This window comes from Hyaena hyaena, unplaced genomic scaffold, assembly GCF_003009895.1.
Source record: "Hyaena hyaena isolate Hyena2069 unplaced genomic scaffold, ASM300989v1 scaffold_418, whole genome shotgun sequence".
NCBI classification, from domain to species: Eukaryota; Metazoa; Chordata; class Mammalia; order Carnivora; family Hyaenidae; genus Hyaena; species Hyaena hyaena.
This window is the reverse complement of record NW_024081051.1, coordinates 650,978-673,688: the sequence shown is the minus strand read 5'-3', so window position 1 is coordinate 673,688 and position 22,711 is coordinate 650,978. Positions and strand designations below refer to the sequence as shown.

Sequence of the window (22,711 nt, the reverse complement as noted above, 5' to 3'; positions counted from 1 at the left end):
AATTTGAGTTTCCAAAATAGGATTTAGTGATCTGTTACTTACATATGACACCCAGTGCTCATCACAGGTCCCTCCTTAATCCCCATCACCATCTAGCCCACCCCCCATCCCCCTCCCCTCCAGCAGCCCTCAGTTTGTTCTCTATCTTTAAAGAGTCTCTCTTGGTTTGTTTCCCTCTCTCTGTTTCTCCCCTCCCATATGTTCATCTGTTTTGTTCTTAAATTCCACATGTAAGTGAACATATTGACTTCGATCCCTGTTACTTTTCACTATGGCTACCAGAAGACTGAAGTCACAAATGGCACACATTATATTTCTCTTGAATGCTCCTCTCTAGAGGTCCTGGGGAGGAAAGCAGTAACAGTATGACTTTGTTTACCCCACTCAAAGGCTCATAGTTAGAAAATTAGGAAGAAATGCAAATTCTTTCAGTACCATCGTTACACTAGTTCATACGATTACATACGTTGCTTGTCTCACAAACACAGCTTTCCATTAAAGGCGCTTTTATTGAAATGTGTTTCCGTCCGAAAGTAATTGGTTCTGTTTTGAAACGTGGTTTTTCTTCCTTCCTTCAGTTTGCCATCAAAAATAGGTTTAGGCATCGGAGTAAGGAGTTTCCCAAGAGAGAACACTGGCTGGACTGGGCTAAAGAGAAATACGATGTGAGTGACCATTCTCGCTGCAGCTTCTCGGGGTCTTCCTCCAGCAGGGGACAGCCACGGCGACAATTCATATGACTGAGGCCATGTGGACAAAACTATCGGCTTATCCTTGTAAACCTGCCTAGTGTTTTGAGTAAGACTATGCAAGAGTGTGTGTCACTGTTGAGAAGAACTTGATAAACAGTGGATAGATGTAGCTGGAAACAACATTGTCTTTTCATAGTTTTTTGGTAGAATCTGTCATTAATTATGTGTGTTTGTGGTCACCTAACTAGTGTGAAAACAGAAGAATCAGTGAGCGGTGGGGGGTTTACATTTATTGGAATTACATTTAAATTCTAGTAATAGGCCTTTTATTTATTGATTTTATAGTTTATTTATTTTGAGAGCATGAGAGAGAGCAAGTCGGGGAGGGGCACAGAGTGAGGGAGACAGAATCCCAAGCAGGCTCCATGCTGTCAGCACAGAGCCCGATGCAGGGCTCGAACTCACGAACTGTGAGATCATGACCTGAGCTGAAGTCTAGTCAGACGCTTAACCAACCAAGCCACCCAGGCGCCCCTAGTAAGATGACTTTTAAACTGATGTTTGCACTTATTTTAAAAAGCTGAGGAAATGTGGGTTTTCTTAAAAATTTTGTGGTAGGGCTCTTTGGAACAATTAGTCACCTCCCAGCTTGTCTCTGGATGCACGTATGTCTACACTGAAATAACACTGCTGACAGCTGTAAATGACACGGGTCGTGGCTGATTTGTCCTCCCCCACTTCATCCACAGGAGCGGCTCATCTCTCAAATTAAGATGGTTACGAGGGTGATGTTCCTGTATATCCCGCTCCCAATGTTCTGGGCTTTGTTTGATCAGCAGGTAATATAAAGCTGTGTTTCTCCACATATTTATTTAGCAAAACTCTTTGGCACTACCCGGACAGGGCAGTACTTAGTATTTAGCTCCTAAAAATGTTCTCTTCCAGCTTCTTTTTTATACTTCATTTATTTACTAAGTGTTAAATTTTTTTAATGTTTATTTATTTTTAGAGAGAGACAGAGTGTGAGTGGGGAGGGGCAAAGAGAGGGAAACAGAATTCAAAGCAGGCTCCAGGCTCTGAGCTGTCAGCACAGAGCCCGACGTGGGGCTCAAACCCACAAGCCATGAGATCACAGCCTAAGCCAAAGTCAGAGGCTTAACTGACTGAGCCATCCAGGCACCCCTATTTACTAAATGTTAGATCACATTGGGGCGCCTGGGTGGCTTAGTCGGTTAAGCGTCCGACTTTCGCTTAGGTCATGATCTTGCGGTTTGTGGGTTCTAGCCCCGCGTCGGGCTCTGTGCTTATTGCCTGCTCAGAGCCTGGAGCCTTTTTCGGAGTCTGTGTCTCCCTCTCTCTCTGACCCTCCCCTGCTCACGCTGTCTCTCTCTCTCTCTCTCTCTCTCTCCTAGAAATAAATAAAAATATTTTTAAAAAAATAAATAAATGTTAGATCACACTAAGTTTCTTTTAAAAAATAATAATAAAACACAACTCTAGATGATTCTATCCACATTTCTGTTGCAAAACAATGAAGAAAATCAGGTGTGGCCAAGTAATGAATGGAGGCTTGGGAAAGACATGATCAAAGTATCTATGACTCTTACCAGTCAAACTGAGAATAAAGAGTTGCTTTATTTCAGAGTTTCTTTATTCAGTTTCTTCTAGAAACTGGAACTTAAAAAAAATTTACAAACTCAGGTGCTTTTATTGGGCAGGAAGGATTATTATAAGGACAAAACATCTCTTGGATAGAATTAGAGGAAACACATTTATCTCCTTATTTATAAGTGTGAGATTTAGACCAGCATCTGAAGTACAAGGAGGCACTTTTGCACGCTGAATACGAACCAGCTCTTGGACTCAAACTTGCACTAGGAATGCACTCACCACCATCTAGCTGTGTGACTGCGGGGGATTCTGTAACCCTCCCAGAAGGGTAATCACCCATGGCAAGCCTGTGTGGATCAAATTAGAGACCGTGAGTAAAGTGATCCATGCCCGGCATCTCTTAAGAACTCAAGCAGTGGTGTACTCCTCATTTTCCATAATGCCTTCTAAATGGAGTTGACAGACTGAGACATTTACGTGTTCAGCCCTCCATGGAAACAATCACATGTACTCATATACAGTCCTGAGTCCTCTTTATATAAAATAAGTTGAATGTAACTAGGCTGCCCAGGTTTAAATTCATCACTTTTTTTTAATGTTTATTTATTTATTATAGAGAGAGAAAGCAGGGAAGGGGCAGAGAGAGTGAAGAAGAGAGAGAATCCCAGGCAGGCTCTGTGCTGTCAGTGCAGAGCCCAATGTGGGGCTCAATCACATGAACTGCAAGATCATGCCCTGAGCTGAAATCAAGAGTCAGACCACTGAGCCACCCAGGCGCCCCTAATCCATCAGTCTCTTGATGGAACTGCACTTCAGGACAGCCTAGACTGTCAAACATGGCTCTTGACAATAATGATGGTCTTGGGGCGCCTGGGGGGCTCGGTGGGTTAAGCGTCCCACTTTTGGTTTTGGCTCAGGTCATGATCTTGCAGTTCATGGGATGGAGCCCCACATTGAGCTCTGCACTGACATTGCAGAGCCCGCTTGGGATTCTCTTTTTTTCTCTGTCTCTCCCCTTCACCCACTCATGCTCTCTTTCCCTCTCTTTCTCTCTCTCAAAATAAATAAATAAACTTAAAAAAAATGATGTTCTTAAAACTGGGATGCCAGTGAATAGAATATCTTCTGTGTACGTGGCTACCTCCACCTCACAGGTGATGCCATGCTATCCTTTTTTCTAATTTTATTTTTTTAATGTTTGTTTATTTTTGAGAGAGAGAGGGTCAGAGTGTGAGGAGGGGAGGGGCAGAGAGAGAAGGAGATGCAGACTCCAAAGAGGGCTCCAGGCTCTGAGCTGTCAGCACAGAGACCAATATGGGGCTCAAACCCACAAACTGCGAGATCACAAGCTGAACCAAAGTCAGACGCTCAATCAACTGAGCCAACCCAGGCGCCCCATTGCCATGCTTTCTAACAGGCCTCAGACATGTGTCTTTGTATTTCCTAAGGATAGCTGTCTCTCAGAAGAGTGCTTTCTAGATTCTCCATGGGGACTGAGAGCTGTATGTTGTGTTAACCTTTGCAGCAGAAATGCAAATTGTTTGGTTTTACCCAGTGTGACAACGGAGCTGGGAGATAAACTTGAGGTTGAGAAAAGCATTTAAATCCCATAACATTTCAGACCTCCTTCCTGCTCTGGAAGAGACGCAACATTGACTGGTAAAATGTTTAAAATTCACGTTCCCAAATGATGCAATGAACGCATTCATTTTTAGGGCTCCAGATGGACGCTGCAAGCAACAGCTATGAGTGGGAAAATTGTAAGTTCAGGACATCCAGCTAGTCCCCTCCCCTGGTCACTGCTTCTTTGTTGTAATCCCTTTGCCCCCTTTCCCTTCACCATCACAACATTTTTCATCCTCCCCAACGGATCATCTCTGGGAACCGATCAGTGAGATGTTTCCCCTCTCTTTTCAGGGACTTCTTGAAGTTCAGCCGGACCAGATGCAGGTAGGGAAAAAATGTTTCAGTTGCTTTCTGAGATCAAAGTCACCTTTGAGACGACAACTAACAGTTCCTCTCCACTCCACCCACAGACTGTGAACGCCATCTTGATTGTCATCATGGTCCCCATCGTGGATGCTGTGATATATCCTCTGATTGCAAAATGTGGCTTCAATTTCACGTAGGTGCCCAGCAGGTTGGGGTTGGGCTGAGGCTCTGTTAGTGCCAGGGCTTTGCAAACAGGCTGCCCTCCATCAGCTGGAAAGAATGTCTCCCACCATACCACCTACATAATGGGGTCTTTTAAGAGTATATTTGTTTTTGTTTTTGTTTTTCGTTTTTTAATTTTTTTAATGTTTTATTTATTTCTAAGAGAGAGAGAGAGAGACAGCGTGAGCAAGGGAGGGTCAGAGAGAGAGGGAGTCACAGACTCTGAAACAGGCTCCAGGCTCTGAGCTGGCAGTCAGTACAGAGCCTGACGCAGGGCTCGAACCCATGAACTGCGAGATCATGACCTAAGCAAAAGTCGGATGCTTAACCTACTAAGCCACCCAGGCGCCCCTTAAGAGTATATTTGAAGGAGAGGTCTATGTGCTGATGTTTCTGGAAATTTGCCCTTAAATAAAAGTGCTGGAAAAGGCAGCCTGAAAGCTTCTAATTAAAGCTTTCATACATGTAGATGATAGAAATGTTAACTGTCATCCAAAGTATCGCCTGAGCCCTAGTTTCTAGAAATTAAACGTAAAAATGCAAATAAGAAGCTGCATTATACATATATCCTTCTTCATCTTAATCAGAAATAAGAGAGGAAGTGGGGCACCTGGATGAGGCAGTTGGTTAAGCGTCCGACTTCTGCTCAGGTCACGATCTCACAGTTTGTGGGTTCGAGCCCCACATCAGGCTCTGTGCTGACAGCTCAGAGCCTGGAGTCTGCTTCAGATTCTGTGTCTCCCTCTCTCTCTGCCCCTCCCCCACTCACGCTCTGTCTCTCTCTCTCTCTCAAAAATAAATAAACGTTGAAAACTTTTTTTAAACAAAAAAAAAAAGAAATGAGAAAGGAAAAGACACTCTCGGTCAGTATTTCATAGGGAAGTTAGTTTCGTTTGGATGGACGGCTGGAAAAGAATGTTATCATTAGCTTGCCTCTGTGAGGCTGTTGCGAGTCACTCTCACTTGTGTCTCAGCTCTTTGAAGAAGATGACAGTTGGAATGTTCCTGGCTTCCATGGCCTTCGTGGCGGCAGCAATTGTGCAAGTGGAAATTGATGTAAGTTGCCCTCTGGTTCCCCAAGTGGCTTTTCCTGCGGGTCAGGTGGAGTGTTCAAGAAGGCTTCTCTGGAGCCCATGGGGATTAGGGGAGGCCAGGGTCTCTGCCAACAGACAGTCCTGGAGCCAGAGACGACGTGGGTGCACCACAGGGGCAAAATGGGGCTTTTTGGGAGAGTCCCCTGCAGGCTCTCATCACCTCGAAGGGGACAGCCAGGAGTAGGGTCCGATGGGTGTCCTTCATGAGAGAAATGTGGATGGCGGGGACTTGGGGAGTTTCCACTGACACGGTTTCTGGAAGGGGAGTGGGAGTTTATGGAAGGAGTCCTTTCACCATTTGAACTCCTGGGAAATCTGGTTAGAAGTTCATCACTCACCGAACAAGAAGCACTTTGACAATGTGTCAATTGTCTTTGGGAAGACGCCTTTGTAATCTCAAGTGTCTAGCAATGTTAGTTCGCACGCTAGTCCACACTCAGTCTGTTGGACCCACAGTGGCACTACACCAGGTTCCTAATGCTGTCACGCCCCGCAAACAGGTGTTGCCTAGTGTGTAAGACATGAGGTAAACACTCCCCTCCCACCTCTCTCCCCTCCTCCTTTCTCTGTGTCTGTCTGCGTCCTCTCTATCTGTGTGTGTCTGTCTGTCTGTCTGTCTCTCTCTGTTTCTGTCCTTATCCCTCCCTCCCTCCTTCTCTCTCTCTTTTTTAGTTTTTCTTTTTAAATTTGGAATTATGATAAAACATACATTAGGAAATTTACTGTCTTAACCATTACTAAGTGTACAGTTCAATCATGTTAAATACAGTCACCATGTTGTGCACTCAATCTCTAGAACACTTTTCATCTTGTGACACTAAAGCTCTGTGCTCATTGAAAAACAGCTCCCATGTCCCCTCCCACTTACTGTCCACATGGGGTCGTACACTCTGGTACCTCATGTGAGTGGATTCATACAGTCTTGAGCCTTGCTGAGTGGCTTGTTTCACGGAGCATATTGTCCCCAAGGTTCTTCCATGTTGTAGAAGCTGTTGGAATCCCCATTTATAGAGTGGAATCACAGTCCACTGTTGGATGGACCACATTTTGCTTATCTGTTCGTCTGTCAGTGGACACTTGCATTGCTTTCATGTTTTGGCTACTGTGCGTCGCGTTCCTGTGAACATGCCCATACTCAGCTGCCCCGGAACATCACTAGCTTTGTGCAAAATGAATTGCAGGAATAGCGTAGACTTCTAGACTAGAATAGAATGGATTGCTCCAGGGACACCGGGATTTGAGAGAGAGAGAGCAGGGGGGGGGGGGGAGAGAGAGAGCGCACTACAGGGAAAAGGCAGAAGCCCTGAAGGAACGTGTGGAGATAGCGGGCACAGAGCAGCTGCCGAAGGATGTCCAGAGCACCGTCAGGGCTGTGGTCCAGGCTCCCAGAGTTACAGGGAACAACAGTGGCCTCCAGGAGAGTAGATCTCATGTGTCACACCAAGATAAACATCCACTTAGGCTGTGGTTACTCTGACCTCCTCAGATAATAGGCTTCATCACCTGGCATCCCCACTTTCCCTCCCCCAGCCCCTGGCAACCACCATCACACTTACTGCCTCTCCGAGTTCATGCACTCTTGGTACCTCATGTAGGTGGCTAGGTAAGACTAAGAGCAGCCTCTTTGTGATTTCTTCCATGTTCTGTACAAACATCATTTTCTGTGGGTGCCATGAGGCAAGCGATTGGAGGCTTCACGGGGGTGTTTGGTATCTCGGCTGGTGCGGCTTTCTGTGTTGGAGTAAAGTGGGGGGAGGGGGAAGGTGTGCCAGGACTAAGCTTATCTTCCATATGCATGGAAGGCATTCTGCTAATCTTCTTTTATTTTGCTCAGAAAACTCTTCCAGTCTTCCCCCAACAAAACGAAGTTCAGATTAAAGTACTGAATATAGGAAATGGTAACATGACTATATATTTTCCTGGAAAGGAGGTGACACTTAACCAAATGTCCCAAGTAAGTAGAAGAGAATACAGCTTTCTTTTTTATCTTCTGACCCAAATTATAACAGGATTTGGAGAAACTGATCTTTGACCCTATGTAATTCCTACAACAAGCCCAGAAGTGAAATGTCTTAGTATCTTGGTCTCATTTTGACCTCACTCTAGACCAGTGGACCTCAAACTTTAACGTGCATGTGAATCACCTGGGGAGTTTGTCAAATGCAGATTCTTAATCAATAGGTCAGAAATGCTGCGTTTTTCACGTGCTCTTTCTCATGCATGGAACCACACTTTAAATAACAAGGATCTGGCAATGATTCTCTACCAGGGGCTGTTTCTCCCACTCAGAGGACATTTGGAAATTTCTGGAAGCATTTTGCATTGTCATAACTGAAGAGTGTGCTATTGGCATTTCATATGTAAGAAGCCAGGGATGCCGACACAGGGTCCCGCAACAAAGAATTATCTGGGTCCAGATGTCAATAGTGCCAAGGTTGGAAAACCCCAATCTGGACTGTCACTGGTCTCAGTTAGAGGTTCTCATCCTTGGGTCCATATTGGAATTACTTAGAGAGCTTTGAAAATTCTGATACCTCAGCGAGTTGGATTTAACTGGTCTCTTTCCTGTTCAGCCAGGGCTGAGAACCACTGCCTTATTTATAGCTTATGAAACTGACAATCTCAAGGAAAAAAGAAAATTTGACTTCTGGTGCTCAGAGCAGCCCAGTACTGATTGTCACCAGGGATATGGCTTTCCCTCTAAAGCTACTCTTTGCTCAGTGGTAGAAATGATTTCCAGAACATTTATTTTCAGAAAATGAATTAACAGTAAAATGCTGTAAAAAAAAGTATAATTCTTATATAACACTAAAGAAGTTCATGATAGAGTTCAAAAGAGTGGGCGGGAGGCTGAGACAAACCCATGCCAGCTTCTGCAAGACCTTTTTTTTTTTTAAAGTAGGTTCTATGCCCAATGTGGAGCTTGAACTCATGACTCCAAGATTAAGCATCACATGCTTTACTGACAGAGCCATCTAGGCACCCCATGCCCTACAAGGCATTTTTTTGATGTGTATGAACGTCAACTGGGGATGTCAAATAATATGCCATGACAGTGTTCAGTTACACAGTGCAGAATAAGATGCTATGGTATTAACTATGACTCCTTTTCTCCCATTATAGACAAATGAATTTATGACGTTTGATGTAGACAAACTGACAAGTATAAACATTTCTTCTAATGGATTATCAATCATTCCAGTAACTCACAAGTTTGAGCAGGGCCATCGGCATACCCTGCTAGTGTGGGCCCCCAACAATTACCGTGTGGTAAGTAGTTAGACGCCTACAGCTGATTCTTTATTATTTGTGATGTTGGAAACACATCCTGTGAGTGGTGTGACTTTACCCCATGTAGTATTACATAAGATAATCCTCAAGTCTTCCTTCTTCAAGGATATGAGCCATTTGACTTCCAATAAAAGTTTGAGTAATGGATGGGAAGAGTTGATATTAATTTAAATGTTTAAAAAGAACTTTTGGGCATGATATGGGGGTGGGGGAGGGTGCATACAAGTCGCACAGAATACCTATGTACATTCTTAGCAGCTTTTTGAGATAAAAGTTTAAATATATCTTTAATTGTATTGGTTATAAAATTCACACTGAGTAATTGGAAAATTAAAGCAGTCCCTAAAAAATATGGTAAATATATCAGGTAAAAGCCACAAAAATACATACAGAATATTTCATGACAAAATGCAAGTGTCTATAAGCCCATCCACATATAAAGAAACTATGAAGGTCTAGTAGAACCAAGCGAAGGAGTTGTGGGTATTCTGAAGGTGAGTTTCGGTGACCTTCTAGAAAACTACAATATGGAATTAAGACTTCTTGGTCATGTGTTTTATTAGGGAGCTTTTGAGTGACTCATTCCAAATTCTTGGACAAGAGGGTTCCTTGGAACCTCTAGAAAGCACACATTAAAAATTGTGGAGGCTCCTGTTAACCTCAAAGAAAACCAAGGCTGAAGGGTGGAGCCCTACACATGTAATCATTATGCCCTTGGCTCCTAGGATATATGTCAACATCATTCTCCTTGTCAGAGGCTGAAATGGTAATCTAAACTTATTCAAGTGGATAAGATTTAAAATGCTTTCTTTCTCAGATCAAGGATGGCCTTAACCAGAAGCCAGAAAAAGGAGAAAATGGCATCAGGTATGTATATTTCTTTAAAACTTAAAGCTTATCAGCTTCTTAAGGAAGTAATGGAAATCCAGCTTTAACAAAGCTATAAAATGAGAGTATGGGAATTTATCCAGAGAATGTAAGACTGGTTCAGTATTCAAAACATCAATCAAGATAATCTGTCATCTGAATAAACTAAAGAGGAAAATCCATATCATCAGATCAATGGATACAGAAAAAGCATTTAATAAAGTTTAGTGTCCATTCATGATTTAAAAAACAAAACAACCTCAGCAGACTAGTAGTTGAAGGGAACTTCCTTAGTCTGAAAAAGGACATCTAAAAAACCCAAGCTACCATTAAACTTAATGGTGAAAGTCTAAATGCTCTTCCCATGAGATCATCAGCACTGTCCACTCCTATTTAGCATCCTTCTAGACACCAGTGCAGTGAGACTCAAAAAAAGAAATAAAAGCACCTTATCTCAATTGGAAAGGAAGAAATAAAACTATCCCTACTCACAGGTGACATAAGTATCTGCACAGAATGTCCCAAAGTCTACCACAAAAGCTCATAGAATCTATAAGTGAGTGTAGGAATGTCACAAAATACTAAGGGTAACAACAAAACATCACATTTCTATAGACTAGTAATAAATGAGTGGAAACTGAAATTTTAAAACTATGCAATAGTTCCCAAATAATGTAAAATACTAGTTACAAATCAATAAAACATATACAAGTTTCAAGAACTAAAGCTACAAAAGGCTTATAAAAGAAATTAAGGGTGAGTGAAATAAGTGGAGAGATATGCTGGGTTCATGAATTAGACTTGATATAGGGGCACCAGGGTGGCTCTGTTGGTTGAGTGACCGATTCTTGATTTCGGCCCAGGTCACGATCTCAGGGTTGTGGGACCGAGCTCCACATTGCGTTCTACAATGAGCATGGACCTGCTTGAGATTCTCTGCCCCTCTCGCTCCCCTGCTTGTGCACATGTGCACACAAGCCCTCTCTCTAAAATATAAATAAATAGATAAGTAAATAAATAAATAACTTTTAAGTTAAAAAGGGGAGTTGCTTGGGTGGCTCAGTTGCTTGAGCATCCAACCCTTGATTTTGGTTCAGGTCATGATCCCAGGGTCATGGGATCGAGCCCTGCATCAGGCTCTGAGCCAAGTATGGTGCCTGCTGAAGATTCTCTCTCTCTCTCTCTCTCTTTCTCTCTCTCTCTCTCTTTGTCTCTCTCATCGTCCCTCTGCCCTTCCTCCGCTTGTGATCTTGTGCTCTCTCTCTCTCTCAAATTAAAACAAAATTGTAATTTTAAAAAGTTTTTTAATTTAAAAAATGCAAACTTATGTTCACATAAAAACCTATACACAAATGTTCATAGAACCTCTAATCATAATCACCAAAGACTAGAAGTCACCCAAGTGGCCTTCAGTGAGTAATAAATGGATAACAGACAATAGACTACAGTACCTCCATATAACAGAATATTACTCACACAAAAAAGGAACAAACTATTGATATATACAGTAATATAAATGAAGGTCAAATGTAGTATGCCATGAAAGAACCCAATGTCAAAAAAGTTACATGCGTACTGTGTAATTCCGTTTCCATGACATTCTGGAAATGTTCAACAAAATGATAAGGATGTGGGAACAGATTAATGGTTGCCTTGCGTTAGGGGTGGAACAGAGGCTGGCTATGGACAGCGTGAGAGAGATTGGGGAAACTGGTCTGTATACTGGCTGTAATGGTATTTATATGGTCATGTGTTAAAATTCCTAGAACTGTACACCAAAAAGCCAGCAGTCTGTAAATATGCTTTTAAATTTTTTTAATTTTTAAAAAAAATTTTTTAATGTTTTATTTATTTCTAGGAGAGAGAGAGAGAGATGAGCAGGGGAGGGTCAGAGAGAGAGGGAGTCACAGACTGAAACAGGCTCCAGGCTCTGAGCTGGCAGTCAGCACAGAGCCCGACGCGGGGCCCGAACCCACGAACCGCGAGATCATGACCTAAGCGAAAGTCAGATGCTTAACCGACTAAGCCACCCAGGTGCCCCCCAGTCTGTAAATATGCTTTTAAAGTAAGATTGAAAAATAAGAATAAATTTGGGGAGAAATGAGAGTAGGTCTCCTATTTGCCTCAACTCCTGTCACCAATCCCTGTTTCTCTGTGGCCGCATGTTAACAAATTTGGACTTTTCCATTTACCCGTTACCTCTGAAACATGAACTAATGGAGGCAAAGGTAATATGATTAGGATGATGACTATTAACTTACAAATGGAAATGGTAAAGATTATAGACTATAACACAAAGTGAAACAACCTCTGGTTGTTATTAACATTTATAATATTTATCATTGCATGTATTCCACGTGTGAAATCAATTCTAAAAATAGATCAATAAACAGGATTTCCAGGTTGACTATATAAATATTAGTCACAATGTAATAGAAGTCTTAAAGAGAAGGAAATCTAACTTTCTATCCTTGAAAATATATTCTCAAATGGAAATGTTCTGAATGTCAAGATTTATTGGAATATCCTGTTATATATCCTGAATTGTTCGATGGTACTACATCTTCATTGCTTTAATTTTAATTCTTTTTTATTTTTAATGTTTACTTTTGAGAGAGAGAGCACATGCGCACCAGCAGGAAAGGAGCAGAGAGGGAGGGAAACAGATGGTCCAAAGCGGGCTCTGCTCTGACAGCAGTGAGCCTGATGTGGGCTCGAACTCACAAACTGTGAGATCATGACCTGAGCTGACGTCAGACACTCAACTGACTGAGACCCCCCAGATGCCCCTGACTGCTTTAATTTTAAACCAAGGTTTTCCTGCACAGCCTTTGTTTTTCCTGTAAGTTCCTTGGTCTCTTGTTGACAAAAGAATAAGCCTTTATCTCCAGGGTGATCCAGAGACTGGATCCAGGGACTTCACTTTCCTCTTTGAGAACCAACTCTTGAGCATGCTCTTTGATCTAACTAGGGCATTTGCCCTGTAGTCCCGTGATGCCACTATCCTCACAGAATTGTCTCTGTTTGCCCAGGTTTGCTCCTTTCTTTCTTGAACTCTATTTCATCTTTCTTGGACATCTTTCTTGTTTTGCTACAGAGCATTGCTCAAATAACTGACCAAGAAAAGCTGTGAGGTAAATTGCAAGTCCCTGATTGCCTGAAAATGCTTTTCTGTTTTCACACTTGTCTCAGGTTAGCTGCCATTTTCTTCCCAGAACTCTAGAATCCTATCTCTGTAGGCATCTAGCACCTAGTTTTGCTCATGATAGATAGATAGATAGATAGATAGATAGATAGATAGATAGATGATAGATAGACGGACAGACAGATAGACAGCATCTGCCACTCTCTGTAGTTGATTTAATTTTCTTTTCACCAAGCCTCTGGTATCTTCTTTCTCATTAGTGTTTTCACATTTCTCTGCAGTATAACTACCTGTGGGTAGTAGTCAGCCCTAGGCCCTTTCAATTTTTGGCTCCTCCTCTCTTTCTTTGTTCTCTTCTGTATGAGTTTGCTAAGGCTGCCATAACAAAGTATCACAGGCTGGAAGGCTTAAACAACAGACAATATTTCCTCATAGTTCTGGAGGCTGAAAGTTCAACATCAAATATTGGCTGGGCTGGTTTTCTCTGAGGCCTCTCCACTTGGCTTAGAGATGGCCATCTTCTCTCTCTGTCTTCACATGGTCTTTCTTCTGTGGGTCTGTATCCTAATTTCCTCTTTTTACAAGGCATCCAGTGATCTTGGATTAAGGCTCACCCTAATGACCTCATTTTACCTCTTTCAAGACCTGACCTCCAAATACAGTCACGTTCTGAGGTACTTAGGGTTAGGACCTCAACATATGAAGGAGGGTGGGGGGAGCAGGGAGACATAATTAAGTCCATGACATCTTCTTTTGCGTCTTCTGGATTGTTCCTGCATCCCTCTCACATGTACATGCACACAGCTGCCTGGCAGATCTGGAAGGAAATCCTCTGATGATGGTCACCTGGGCCTTTTCTGACCTTTGTATTTGTGCCTGAGCTGGAAGTGTCTCTGGGATTTCCTTTGTGCCTCAGAATCATCATTTTCATTTCTTCAAAAATGTCTCCTAACTTTGGAAACTTTAACAGTTTAAATCGTGGTGTCCTTCCTCATTCTGACGCTATGCTAAAGCTTCATTCTTCTTTTCTTTCTTTAAATTGTCTTTATTGAGACACATAAAATCAACCACATTTTACCCCACCAACCCACCTAATGTGGTAAAAGACAAGCCAGGAACTTGTTTTCTTTTGATTGACAACATCAAATCCTTAGTGGATCAAAGGATTTGCTCTTCCAGCATTGTCCAGGAGGCGAGCCATAAAAAAGGGAAGTTCTGAAAAACTGTCAGAAGCTAAGTGACAAATAGGACAACTTCAGATATTTCAGGAGGTCAGATTTCTGAGTAATACATGAATTATAAAAAGAATACACAGAATGTTAAGCAAAATGGAATCCTTTTAATTATGTGATATCAGTAAGTTGCAAGACGTACATGGGCTACCTTCAGCAGAGTCCTTAAATGAAGTGACAATACTTTGGTCAAAAGTTGGTTGAGAATTTGATATTGATCTTTCTCAGGAAAGATCATATTTACAATATGATATATATGCATATATGTATATATTTACAAATAATGTTTTTGAGCATGTTTTCAAACTTAATATGTTATTTTCCTGTTTATGTTCTGCATAACATTATATATGCCTCATTAGACTAAGAAAGACTAAGACATTAGACTAAGAAAGAAAGACTAAGAAAAGTAAAAAACCCAATATCTTACAAGTATTTTTATTTACTGGTGGTAAATATTCTGAAGGTAGATGACATGATTATATATGCCTCATTAGTTTCTAAAAGTCTCCATTTAAGATTTAGAAAAAAATCTAAGCCTAGGCTTGCTTGTATCAGTTCAGTTTATTTCAATCCTTGGGTTTCATGACTGTCATGCTGAAAGATACACCAAGGAGAGAGTATGGCCAGGACATAACTGACCATAAGTAGGTGAAAAAGAAATCTTCATTTAAAAAGATAGTTGTGGGTTTATTGAAATCATTATGGTACTGGGATAACTGGATACCCCCATGCAAAAGACTGAATTGGGACCCTACATGATACCACACACAAACTTTTTCTCAAGGGATCATAAACCTAAATATAACTATAACAAAAACATTTATAAAAGAAAAACAGGAGTAAATCTTTGTGACCTCAGGTTAGACAGTGGTTTCTTGAATATGAAGCCAGAAGGACCAGGAACAAAAGAAAAAATAACAACTTGGGCTTCACTATATGGAAAGCTTTTTTACTACCAATGAAATCATCAAAAAGTAAAAAAGCCCATAGAATGAGAGAAAATATTCTCAAATCATGTATTTGATAAGAGATTCTGAATATATAAAGAACTCTTACAGGTCAAGAGTAAAGAGAGAACCCAATTTTTTAAATGGGACTTTTTTTTAATATATAATTTATTGTGAAGTTAGCTAACAGACAGTGTGTACATACAGTGTGCTCTTAGTTTTGGGGGTAGATTCCCATGATTCATCGCTTACATACAATGCCCAGTGCTCATCCCAACAAGTGCCTTCCTCAATTCTCATCACCCATTTCCCCCCACCCCCACCCTAAATGAGATATTTTTAAAGAGACATTTCTCCAAAGGAAATATACAAACAGCCTACGAGCATAGGAGGAGGTGCTCAGCATCATTAATTATTAAGGAAATGCAAATCAAAACCACAAACAGATACCATTTCACACTCACTAGGCTCTAACCAAAACAAAAACAAAAGCAACAAAAAAGGCAATAACAATTGTTGGTGAGGGTGTGGGCAAAGTGGAATCCTTTAGCACTGCTGATGGAAACGTAAAATGACAGAATGATGCAGACGCTTTGAAAAACTGTTCCTCAAAATGTTAAACATGGAGTGACCATATGACCCAGACATGTCACTCCTAGGTGTCTACCTAGGACCTAGGGTCCTGCTGACCCATGTCAGGTCCTGTTTTCTGTGTTAAGCACCTGTCAAACTACACCAAGTCAAACGTCCAGGGACTTAAGGACTTGAGCTTAATTCAGAGAGATGTTCTCCCAGTACCCAGAAATTGATGGACATTAGTGGTTGCCGCAAAGCTGATGAAATTTGTCTGTATGTTTTAGGAGTGTAGGAGTTTAAATTGTTCTCTTCATTACTTAGGTATATAATCTTATTACTTCCTATTCTTTAAATTGATAATCTGCTGAAAGCTTCCACTCACCTATCTGGTAGGAAAGATCAACTGGTCTTATTTGGGGCAGCACCCTTCTCTCTTGTGTAGGACAGGAATCGGGGTCTTCTGGAGCCCGGAACATTTAAGGAAGGGATCTAATCCTCTGTTTACACTGTCACCGTCTATATGGCCCTTTGAAGGCAAACAACTCAACTGTCTCCGTGTGAAGCTTAGGCACAGGGGACTTTGCAGAGCCTGGAAGCCTTGGCCCTAGTGGCAAGTCCTGTGGGTGCTACACGCCTATCTGTTTTCTGGTGGGGTGCCAGGCACCCTCACTCCAGGACCTGCAGAGCTGAGGGGCGCTCCCCCAAACGGTCTCTGGTTGCCAGGCTGGCCCACTTCTCCCTCTCCACTCCTTGTAGCCCCTCTCTGCTCCTACAGGTAAAGGACAGAAAACGGCCTTCCATCCCCACCCCCCCAAAAAAGAAGCTCCGGATGGAGCCTGTCTGTTAGGGTACCAGGCAACTTCTGCTTTTCACATTGACCAGTATCTGATGCTTCCTCATGCATTATTTACGTGGACTTCACTGCTTTAGCTCTAAAGTTTCTGGGCGAGGAACACAAAGGCATGCTGTCTTCTCGAAGGGGGTGCTCAGCACCTATTTCAATCCATAACCAACACCCTAACATACCATTAAAATAGAGCCCAGGTGGCTGAGTTGGTTAAGCATCCGACTCTTGATTTCCGCTCAGGTCATGATCTCACCGTTGTAACATCAAGCTCCAAGTTGGGGCTGCTTGGGATTCTCTCTCTCCCTCTCTCTCTGCCCCTCTCCCACTCATGCCCCGCCCCCCTGCAAAATAAATAAATAGACTTAAGAAATAGTGCCTAGTTACAAAGTACTTAGAACAGCTCTGGGCAGAGAACTGTGGCAAATTCTTTGGGGCTTGTTCTCGTGAGTGGGTGACCAAGGACCAACCCAGGGTTGCTTCTTTCTGCCTTTATCGTCTAGAAATCTTCTGTAAATATCTTAAACTCCTTCCAAAAGAGAGCATAGCCCAAGTTCAGGTGTACAAACTATGACTAAGTGAAGTAACCCTTAGTCCAGTCACAAGACACATGGTTTCTGTTTCAGATTTGTAAATACTTTTGATGAGAGCTTCAACATCACAATGGATGGGAAAGTTTATGTGAATGTCACCAGTCACAATGCCAGCGAATATCAGTTTTTTCCTTTGGGCACGTAAGTACCGACACGGGACACTGTGCTCCAAAGTTCAAGGGTTTCATGTCTTCTTTCAACAATACATCGAAGCTGTTAATACCAGGAATGTTTACCTATATTATTCTTTCTCTTCATAGAAAAAGCTTTACGATAAGCTCAACACAACAGATTCCACAACAGTGTAAGAATAATTTCCAATCATCCAACCTCGAATTTGGTAGTGCCTATACCTATGTTATCAGTAGGAAGGTCAGTAACTCATTCTGTTGTATCAGAACTTCTACTCAAACATTTAGGTCATGGTAATGACTTAACTGGAGATATATTAGTGTCTGTATTTTAAATGGGCTTAGTATTCATTCTGTTCACCACTAATTCTTTAACTTATCATTGACTTAAGTTCACTGTTATTTTTAGAATAAAAATAAACAGACTAATGGACTCTAAAAGTTCATGTTAACTAGTATTTGCTTCTTCTTCATAGTCTATTTACATGGACTTATGAACTTTTAGTCCAAAGAGATGGCAACACTTTAAACAACCCTGACTTCCAATCTGCTCTCTGATTTAAGAGGAAAACACCAGTGAACAGATTTTCAAATGCCACCAAGGCCATTTCATCGCAAGCATAAAATGAACTGTCGCATATTTGCATTTAAAACGTGTACTTACTTGACAAATCATATGATGTGATCGTAGGAGTCCAAACTCCATTTGCCTGTTTGAGCGATTTTTATTCTAGAAGCAACCTCCATTTTAATTTCTTCTCACTTTCGCCTTATTTGTTTAGAGCGATGGCTGCCCTGACTTGCACATGTTTGAAGATATTGCACCCAACACAATTAACATGGCTCTGCAGATCCCACAGTATTTCCTGATCACCTGCGGTGAAGTGGTTTTCTCTGTCACGGGACTGGAGTTCTCGTATTCTCAGGTCTCCTGTTTACTGTTTCTACTGCCCTTCCCCCATGCTCCTCCCTTCAAAAAAATACTGCTGGGACTTAATTTAAATAACCTCTACATTTATAGTTCAGAAAACTCTAGAAAGCATTATGGTATATTCCACCAAACAAGGTTTTTGAGATCACCAAGTTGTTGAATAATAATATGACTCTGGTTAGCTTCTTGGGTGCATACATCATATGATGTTGAATTCCCACACTGTATACTAGAGATTTAGAGTCCTACGTGGGAAAAAGTGTATTAATGACTGTGACTAGCATCATGATAGGCAGAGAATTCTAGACTCTGAAACAACTAAGTGATGTCAGCTGTTCATACTGGTGCTCACTTCCAGATCTGTGTCTTTGTGATCATTAAGGCTCAGTTGAGATCTCTTTATGGCTACCAGTAAACACACTGATTAAGGCCTAGCTTTTATTTATTTCTTAATTCTTTTAAATGTTTATTTATTTATGAGAGAGACAGAGACAGAGTATGAGCAGGAGAGGTGCAGAGAGAGAGGGAGACACAGAATCTGAAGCAGGCTCCAGGCTCTGAACTGTCAGCACAGAGCCTGACATAGGGCCCAAGTTCTCAGGACCTCGAAATCATGACCTGAGCCAAAGATGGGCACCTGACCGACTGAGTCATCTAGGCACCCCAAGGCCTAGCTTTTCAAAATTAAATGGTGTTATTACTTATTACTTTCAACTGTTAAAGATGAGATTAATGAGACAAATTTTGCTGATACCAAATGAGAGCTTAGTTTCTGAACTATTTAATCAAAATACAGGTAAGGCTGTTGTGGCCATATAGTGCCCCGTACCTTCAAGTCTTGCAGTAAAGATTATAAGTGTAAGTTGACCAATTCCCTTCTGCAATGACCTCACATTCTAATTAAAGATGACCATACCATAGGTGACGAGAGAGCTTCTGGTGACATGGCAGGGAAGCCCGCAGAAGAGCAAGCTTTTAGCCCAGGGAGCAGCTGCCATGTAGGGGAAGAGATGGTGGGATGGATGGCTTTGCTTGGAAACTCCTCTGTAGAAATAGAATTGATTCATCTGTAGTTTTGTCCATTTAACGCAGGACAACAACTTTGCAACAATGTGGAAAGTGGAAAATGAGGGATTCTTGTATGTTTATACATGAGTGTTCAGGGTGTTATCCAGTTGATAATCCTTCTTATATTTGAACCAACCTGACTTTCAATGTGCATTTTTTTTAAGTTTGTTTGTTTGTTTTGAGAAATAGAGTGAGAGTGAGTGGGGGAGGGGCACAGAGAAAGGGGCAGAGAGAGAATCCCAAGCAGGCTCCACAATGTCAGTGCAGAGCCCTACGCGGGGCTTGAGCTCACCAACCATGAGATCATGACCTAAGCCAAAGTTGGCTATTTAATTGACTGAGCCACCCAGGCACCCTAATGTGCATTTTTAAAATGTTTTTGTTGTTTTTGTTTGTTTGTTTGTTTTTACTTTTGAGGGGGGGAAGGGGCAAAGAGAGAGGGAGACAGAATCCCAAGTAGGCTCCGTGCTGTCTGCACAGAACCCCACGTGGGGCTCGATGCCACGAACCCTGGGATTGTCACCTGAGGTGAATCCAAGAGTTGGACGCTTGACTGACTGAGCCATCAGGAGCCCCCTCAATGTGCATTTTGAGGGCAGACTGCCTAATTAAAGAATCAGTAAGTTGTGTTCTCCAGCTCTGTTGTTGCAGTCTAGATCGGGATTCACTTTGTTTGTTTCCTCAGGCCCCCTCCAACATGAAGTCGGTGCTTCAGGCCGGATGGCTGTTGACAGTGGCTGTTGGCAACATCATTGTGCTTATCGTAGCAGGAGCCGGCCAGTTCAGCGAGCAGGTACAGGGTGGAAAAGGAGATTGTACGAGCCTGTGTCTTATGTGTCAGTGGTCATCCTGTGACTCTCCCAAGCCACCTTTATATACACATGGTCATCTAGGCTGATGATTGGATAAAACCAGCCAGAGAGGGTAATGACCAAACAGTCTTATGGCCAAGTGGATGCTGATTCTTCATATTTACCCTTGGTGTTACACATATTGGACAATCACATAACTAGGTTGGGTTAACATACCTACATCCTAGTGTGGTTTACCATCAAAGGAAAGATCTTTCCTAGCTTCTGTGAATGCAGCTTAATGGCCCCAAGCCAGACATATTTTCTAGAAAGCTTCATAATATCTAAAGTTAGAGCCATTCTAAGGGTGGTTGCAATTTTTCCAGCCAACATAAAATGAGGGCTTTTCTGATACTGAAACCCTCTCCTTCAACACAGTAGCATATATACCTCCTTAGGGGGTCATCCCTTACTCCATCTGCTTCTTTACCTCTCTCTCTGGTCCCATCAGAGCACATGCTAATTCTGTGTGCTCATAACCTCAAGTCACTGCCAAAAAATAACGTGGGGTCTTACCTTAGAACAATTCAGCACACTATTTTTCCCTCAAGAGTACTGTGTGGTATTCTCTGCGCCCCCATCCTTCTAGGGGCCAGCAATGTCCCTTCACGTGGGTTTTTCAGAAATGTTCTCTCATCTTCTCAAACTCTCAGTTTCTGCACTCCAGTGCCATTAGAACAATGGTATCTTCCTACCTGGGCAATTCAAGAAAAGCAGGCCATTTTGTATCCATGATAGTAGCCTCCCAATTTTCCATAACGATTTAATCGCAAAGCGCCTCCTACCTACACATAGCAAGAAACTATGCTCCCAATGCGTACAGAACCGTAACCTGTACTTTTTTTGTTGTTTTTTTTCTTGTTCCAACTCCAATTCCTTCCAAGTGGGCTGAGTACATTCTGTTTGCGGCGTTGCTTCTGGTTGTCTGCGTGATATTTGCCATCATGGCCCGGTTCTATACCTACGTCAATCCGGCAGAAATCGAGGCTCAGTTTGATAATGATGACAAGAAGAAGAGCCTGGAAAATATATATTCCACGATGCCTCCCGTCGCACAGACACAGATGTAAGCGTCAGGAAGCAAGCGGAGGATGGACTGGGTCCGGAACATGCCCTGACTTCTGTCCCCTGGTGACAGGACACTCTGATGGGGAAGACTTCAGAATTGTGAACCTAGAAAACTCTTTTCCAAGCAGCCGGCAGTGAACCTAAAAGTCTGAAAGAAGTCTTTTTTTTTCTTTTTTAAAAGAAAAGTCATATTTAAAGCATGGACACATACACACACATACATATACACACTTCTACAATCATGAATCCATACCCTGCCTTTAACTTCTTTTCTACCACATAAATGAAGTTATTTTGGGCTAAATTTTTTGAATGGGTGGCAAAGTGCCGTATTGTTTGCATTCGAACCCTCTTTGAAAACACCATTCCGTGCGGCAGGAGCCAGTGTGACAAGTGAATTTATAGGCCTTTGAATGGTATATAATAAGCGCCACCTAGTATTAACTGATAACTTTACCTTTTGGTTTTTGTTTTGTTTTTTTCCATTCCCTACCTCTTTAAATTTTGTGTGACTCAACAGACCACTTGGGTAAAGGCCAGTAATGACTTTCGGAGTTTCAATGGTATGAAATACATTCCTGTTCTTAAGAGTAAGTGTCTGTGTGTTTCAGGGGTTAGGATAAGAAATCCTTAACATGGGTCCTGATTCTAAAAGTCATGTCCCCTCAATAAAGGTTGGTAAAAGTATGAACAAAAGCAATGCCCACGTACAATAAATTCCAGGAACATGAAATATCAAGGTTTGTTTCTTCCCAGTCCTGTTTTTCTTGATACTCCCAAGCATTTTTCTGCTGGAACAAAAACTCTTGTAAAGCTAATATTATAAAGACTTCAGGCTGGATTCGTCCTATAGGTATTTATCTCAGACCCAGAAAATTCTGATTTGTCACTCCTACAAAAACAAACTTGCATACAGCTCTGAATATTGGAACTTGCCCCTGGAATCATTAGGAGGGAGGGCCTGGGCCAGACTTCCAAGATGCTTCATGCACAAGCTCATCATTGTACGGCAGAGACTGAAGGAAGGGGAGGCTCAAAACCCAGAGTGAGAAACCCAACGTGAGTCTCAAGCCTTCCTGAAGTCCTATCCTTAGGATCAGGTCTTCGTTCTTTAAATGAGGCCCACGAGGCTTTTTCTTCCCATGACACATCTCCTCTCTCTCTGCTCACGCCAATCCAACCAACACTGACCCTCTTCTGGAAAGCATCATGTTCTCATGTCCAGGTCAGAAGAAAAATAAGTCCTGAGACACATATTCTATACCCATCTTTTGCCCACCGCCCCTCCCACCTGGCTGAATCCTCTTCATTTTCAGGATTCAGGCCACTTCCCCCAGGAGTTTTCCCCTTCCCCAGCCTGGCTGTCCACCCGATGCACTCATGCCATTCGCCCTGTCCAACTCTGCCTCTGCTGAAAGCTCTGTGTGTGTCTTGTTCTCCACTCATTCTCTGCAACATAGTGGGCCTCAGCGTGTTCCCCTCGGGCCGGGAGGGGTGTGCTGGTAGAGGCGGGGAACTGAATGTTCAACAATGAGGGGAATGAGCCTAATGAACAAAGTCTGGCATGAAAGCATAGCTATGAGGAACTACTAATTTTGCCTCGCTCACCATTC

At 42.2% G+C, this 22,711-nt stretch overlaps 1 protein-coding gene across 1 annotated transcript in view; it reads left to right on the top strand.

Annotated features, from left to right (window-relative positions):
- The window catches only part of SLC15A1 (solute carrier family 15 member 1), a 55,511-nt gene extending 33,696 nt beyond the window's left edge, over window positions 1-21,815 (top strand). Inside the window, exons 10-23 of the mRNA XM_039252530.1 lie at window positions 579-665; window positions 1,442-1,531; window positions 4,019-4,063; window positions 4,221-4,253; window positions 4,340-4,428; window positions 5,432-5,513; window positions 7,386-7,505; window positions 8,675-8,821; window positions 9,660-9,709; window positions 17,083-17,190; window positions 17,310-17,421; window positions 17,963-18,106; window positions 19,865-19,972; window positions 20,915-21,815. Of these exons, the coding sequence (XP_039108461.1) occupies window positions 579-665; window positions 1,442-1,531; window positions 4,019-4,063; window positions 4,221-4,253; window positions 4,340-4,428; window positions 5,432-5,513; window positions 7,386-7,505; window positions 8,675-8,821; window positions 9,660-9,709; window positions 17,083-17,190; window positions 17,310-17,421; window positions 17,963-18,106; window positions 19,865-19,972; window positions 20,915-21,100 (1,401 nt within the window). The 3' untranslated portion in view covers window positions 21,101-21,815. The remainder of the gene's footprint in view (window positions 1-578; window positions 666-1,441; window positions 1,532-4,018; window positions 4,064-4,220; window positions 4,254-4,339; window positions 4,429-5,431; window positions 5,514-7,385; window positions 7,506-8,674; window positions 8,822-9,659; window positions 9,710-17,082; window positions 17,191-17,309; window positions 17,422-17,962; window positions 18,107-19,864; window positions 19,973-20,914) is intronic.
- The last annotated feature ends 896 nt before the right edge of the window (window positions 21,816-22,711 follow it).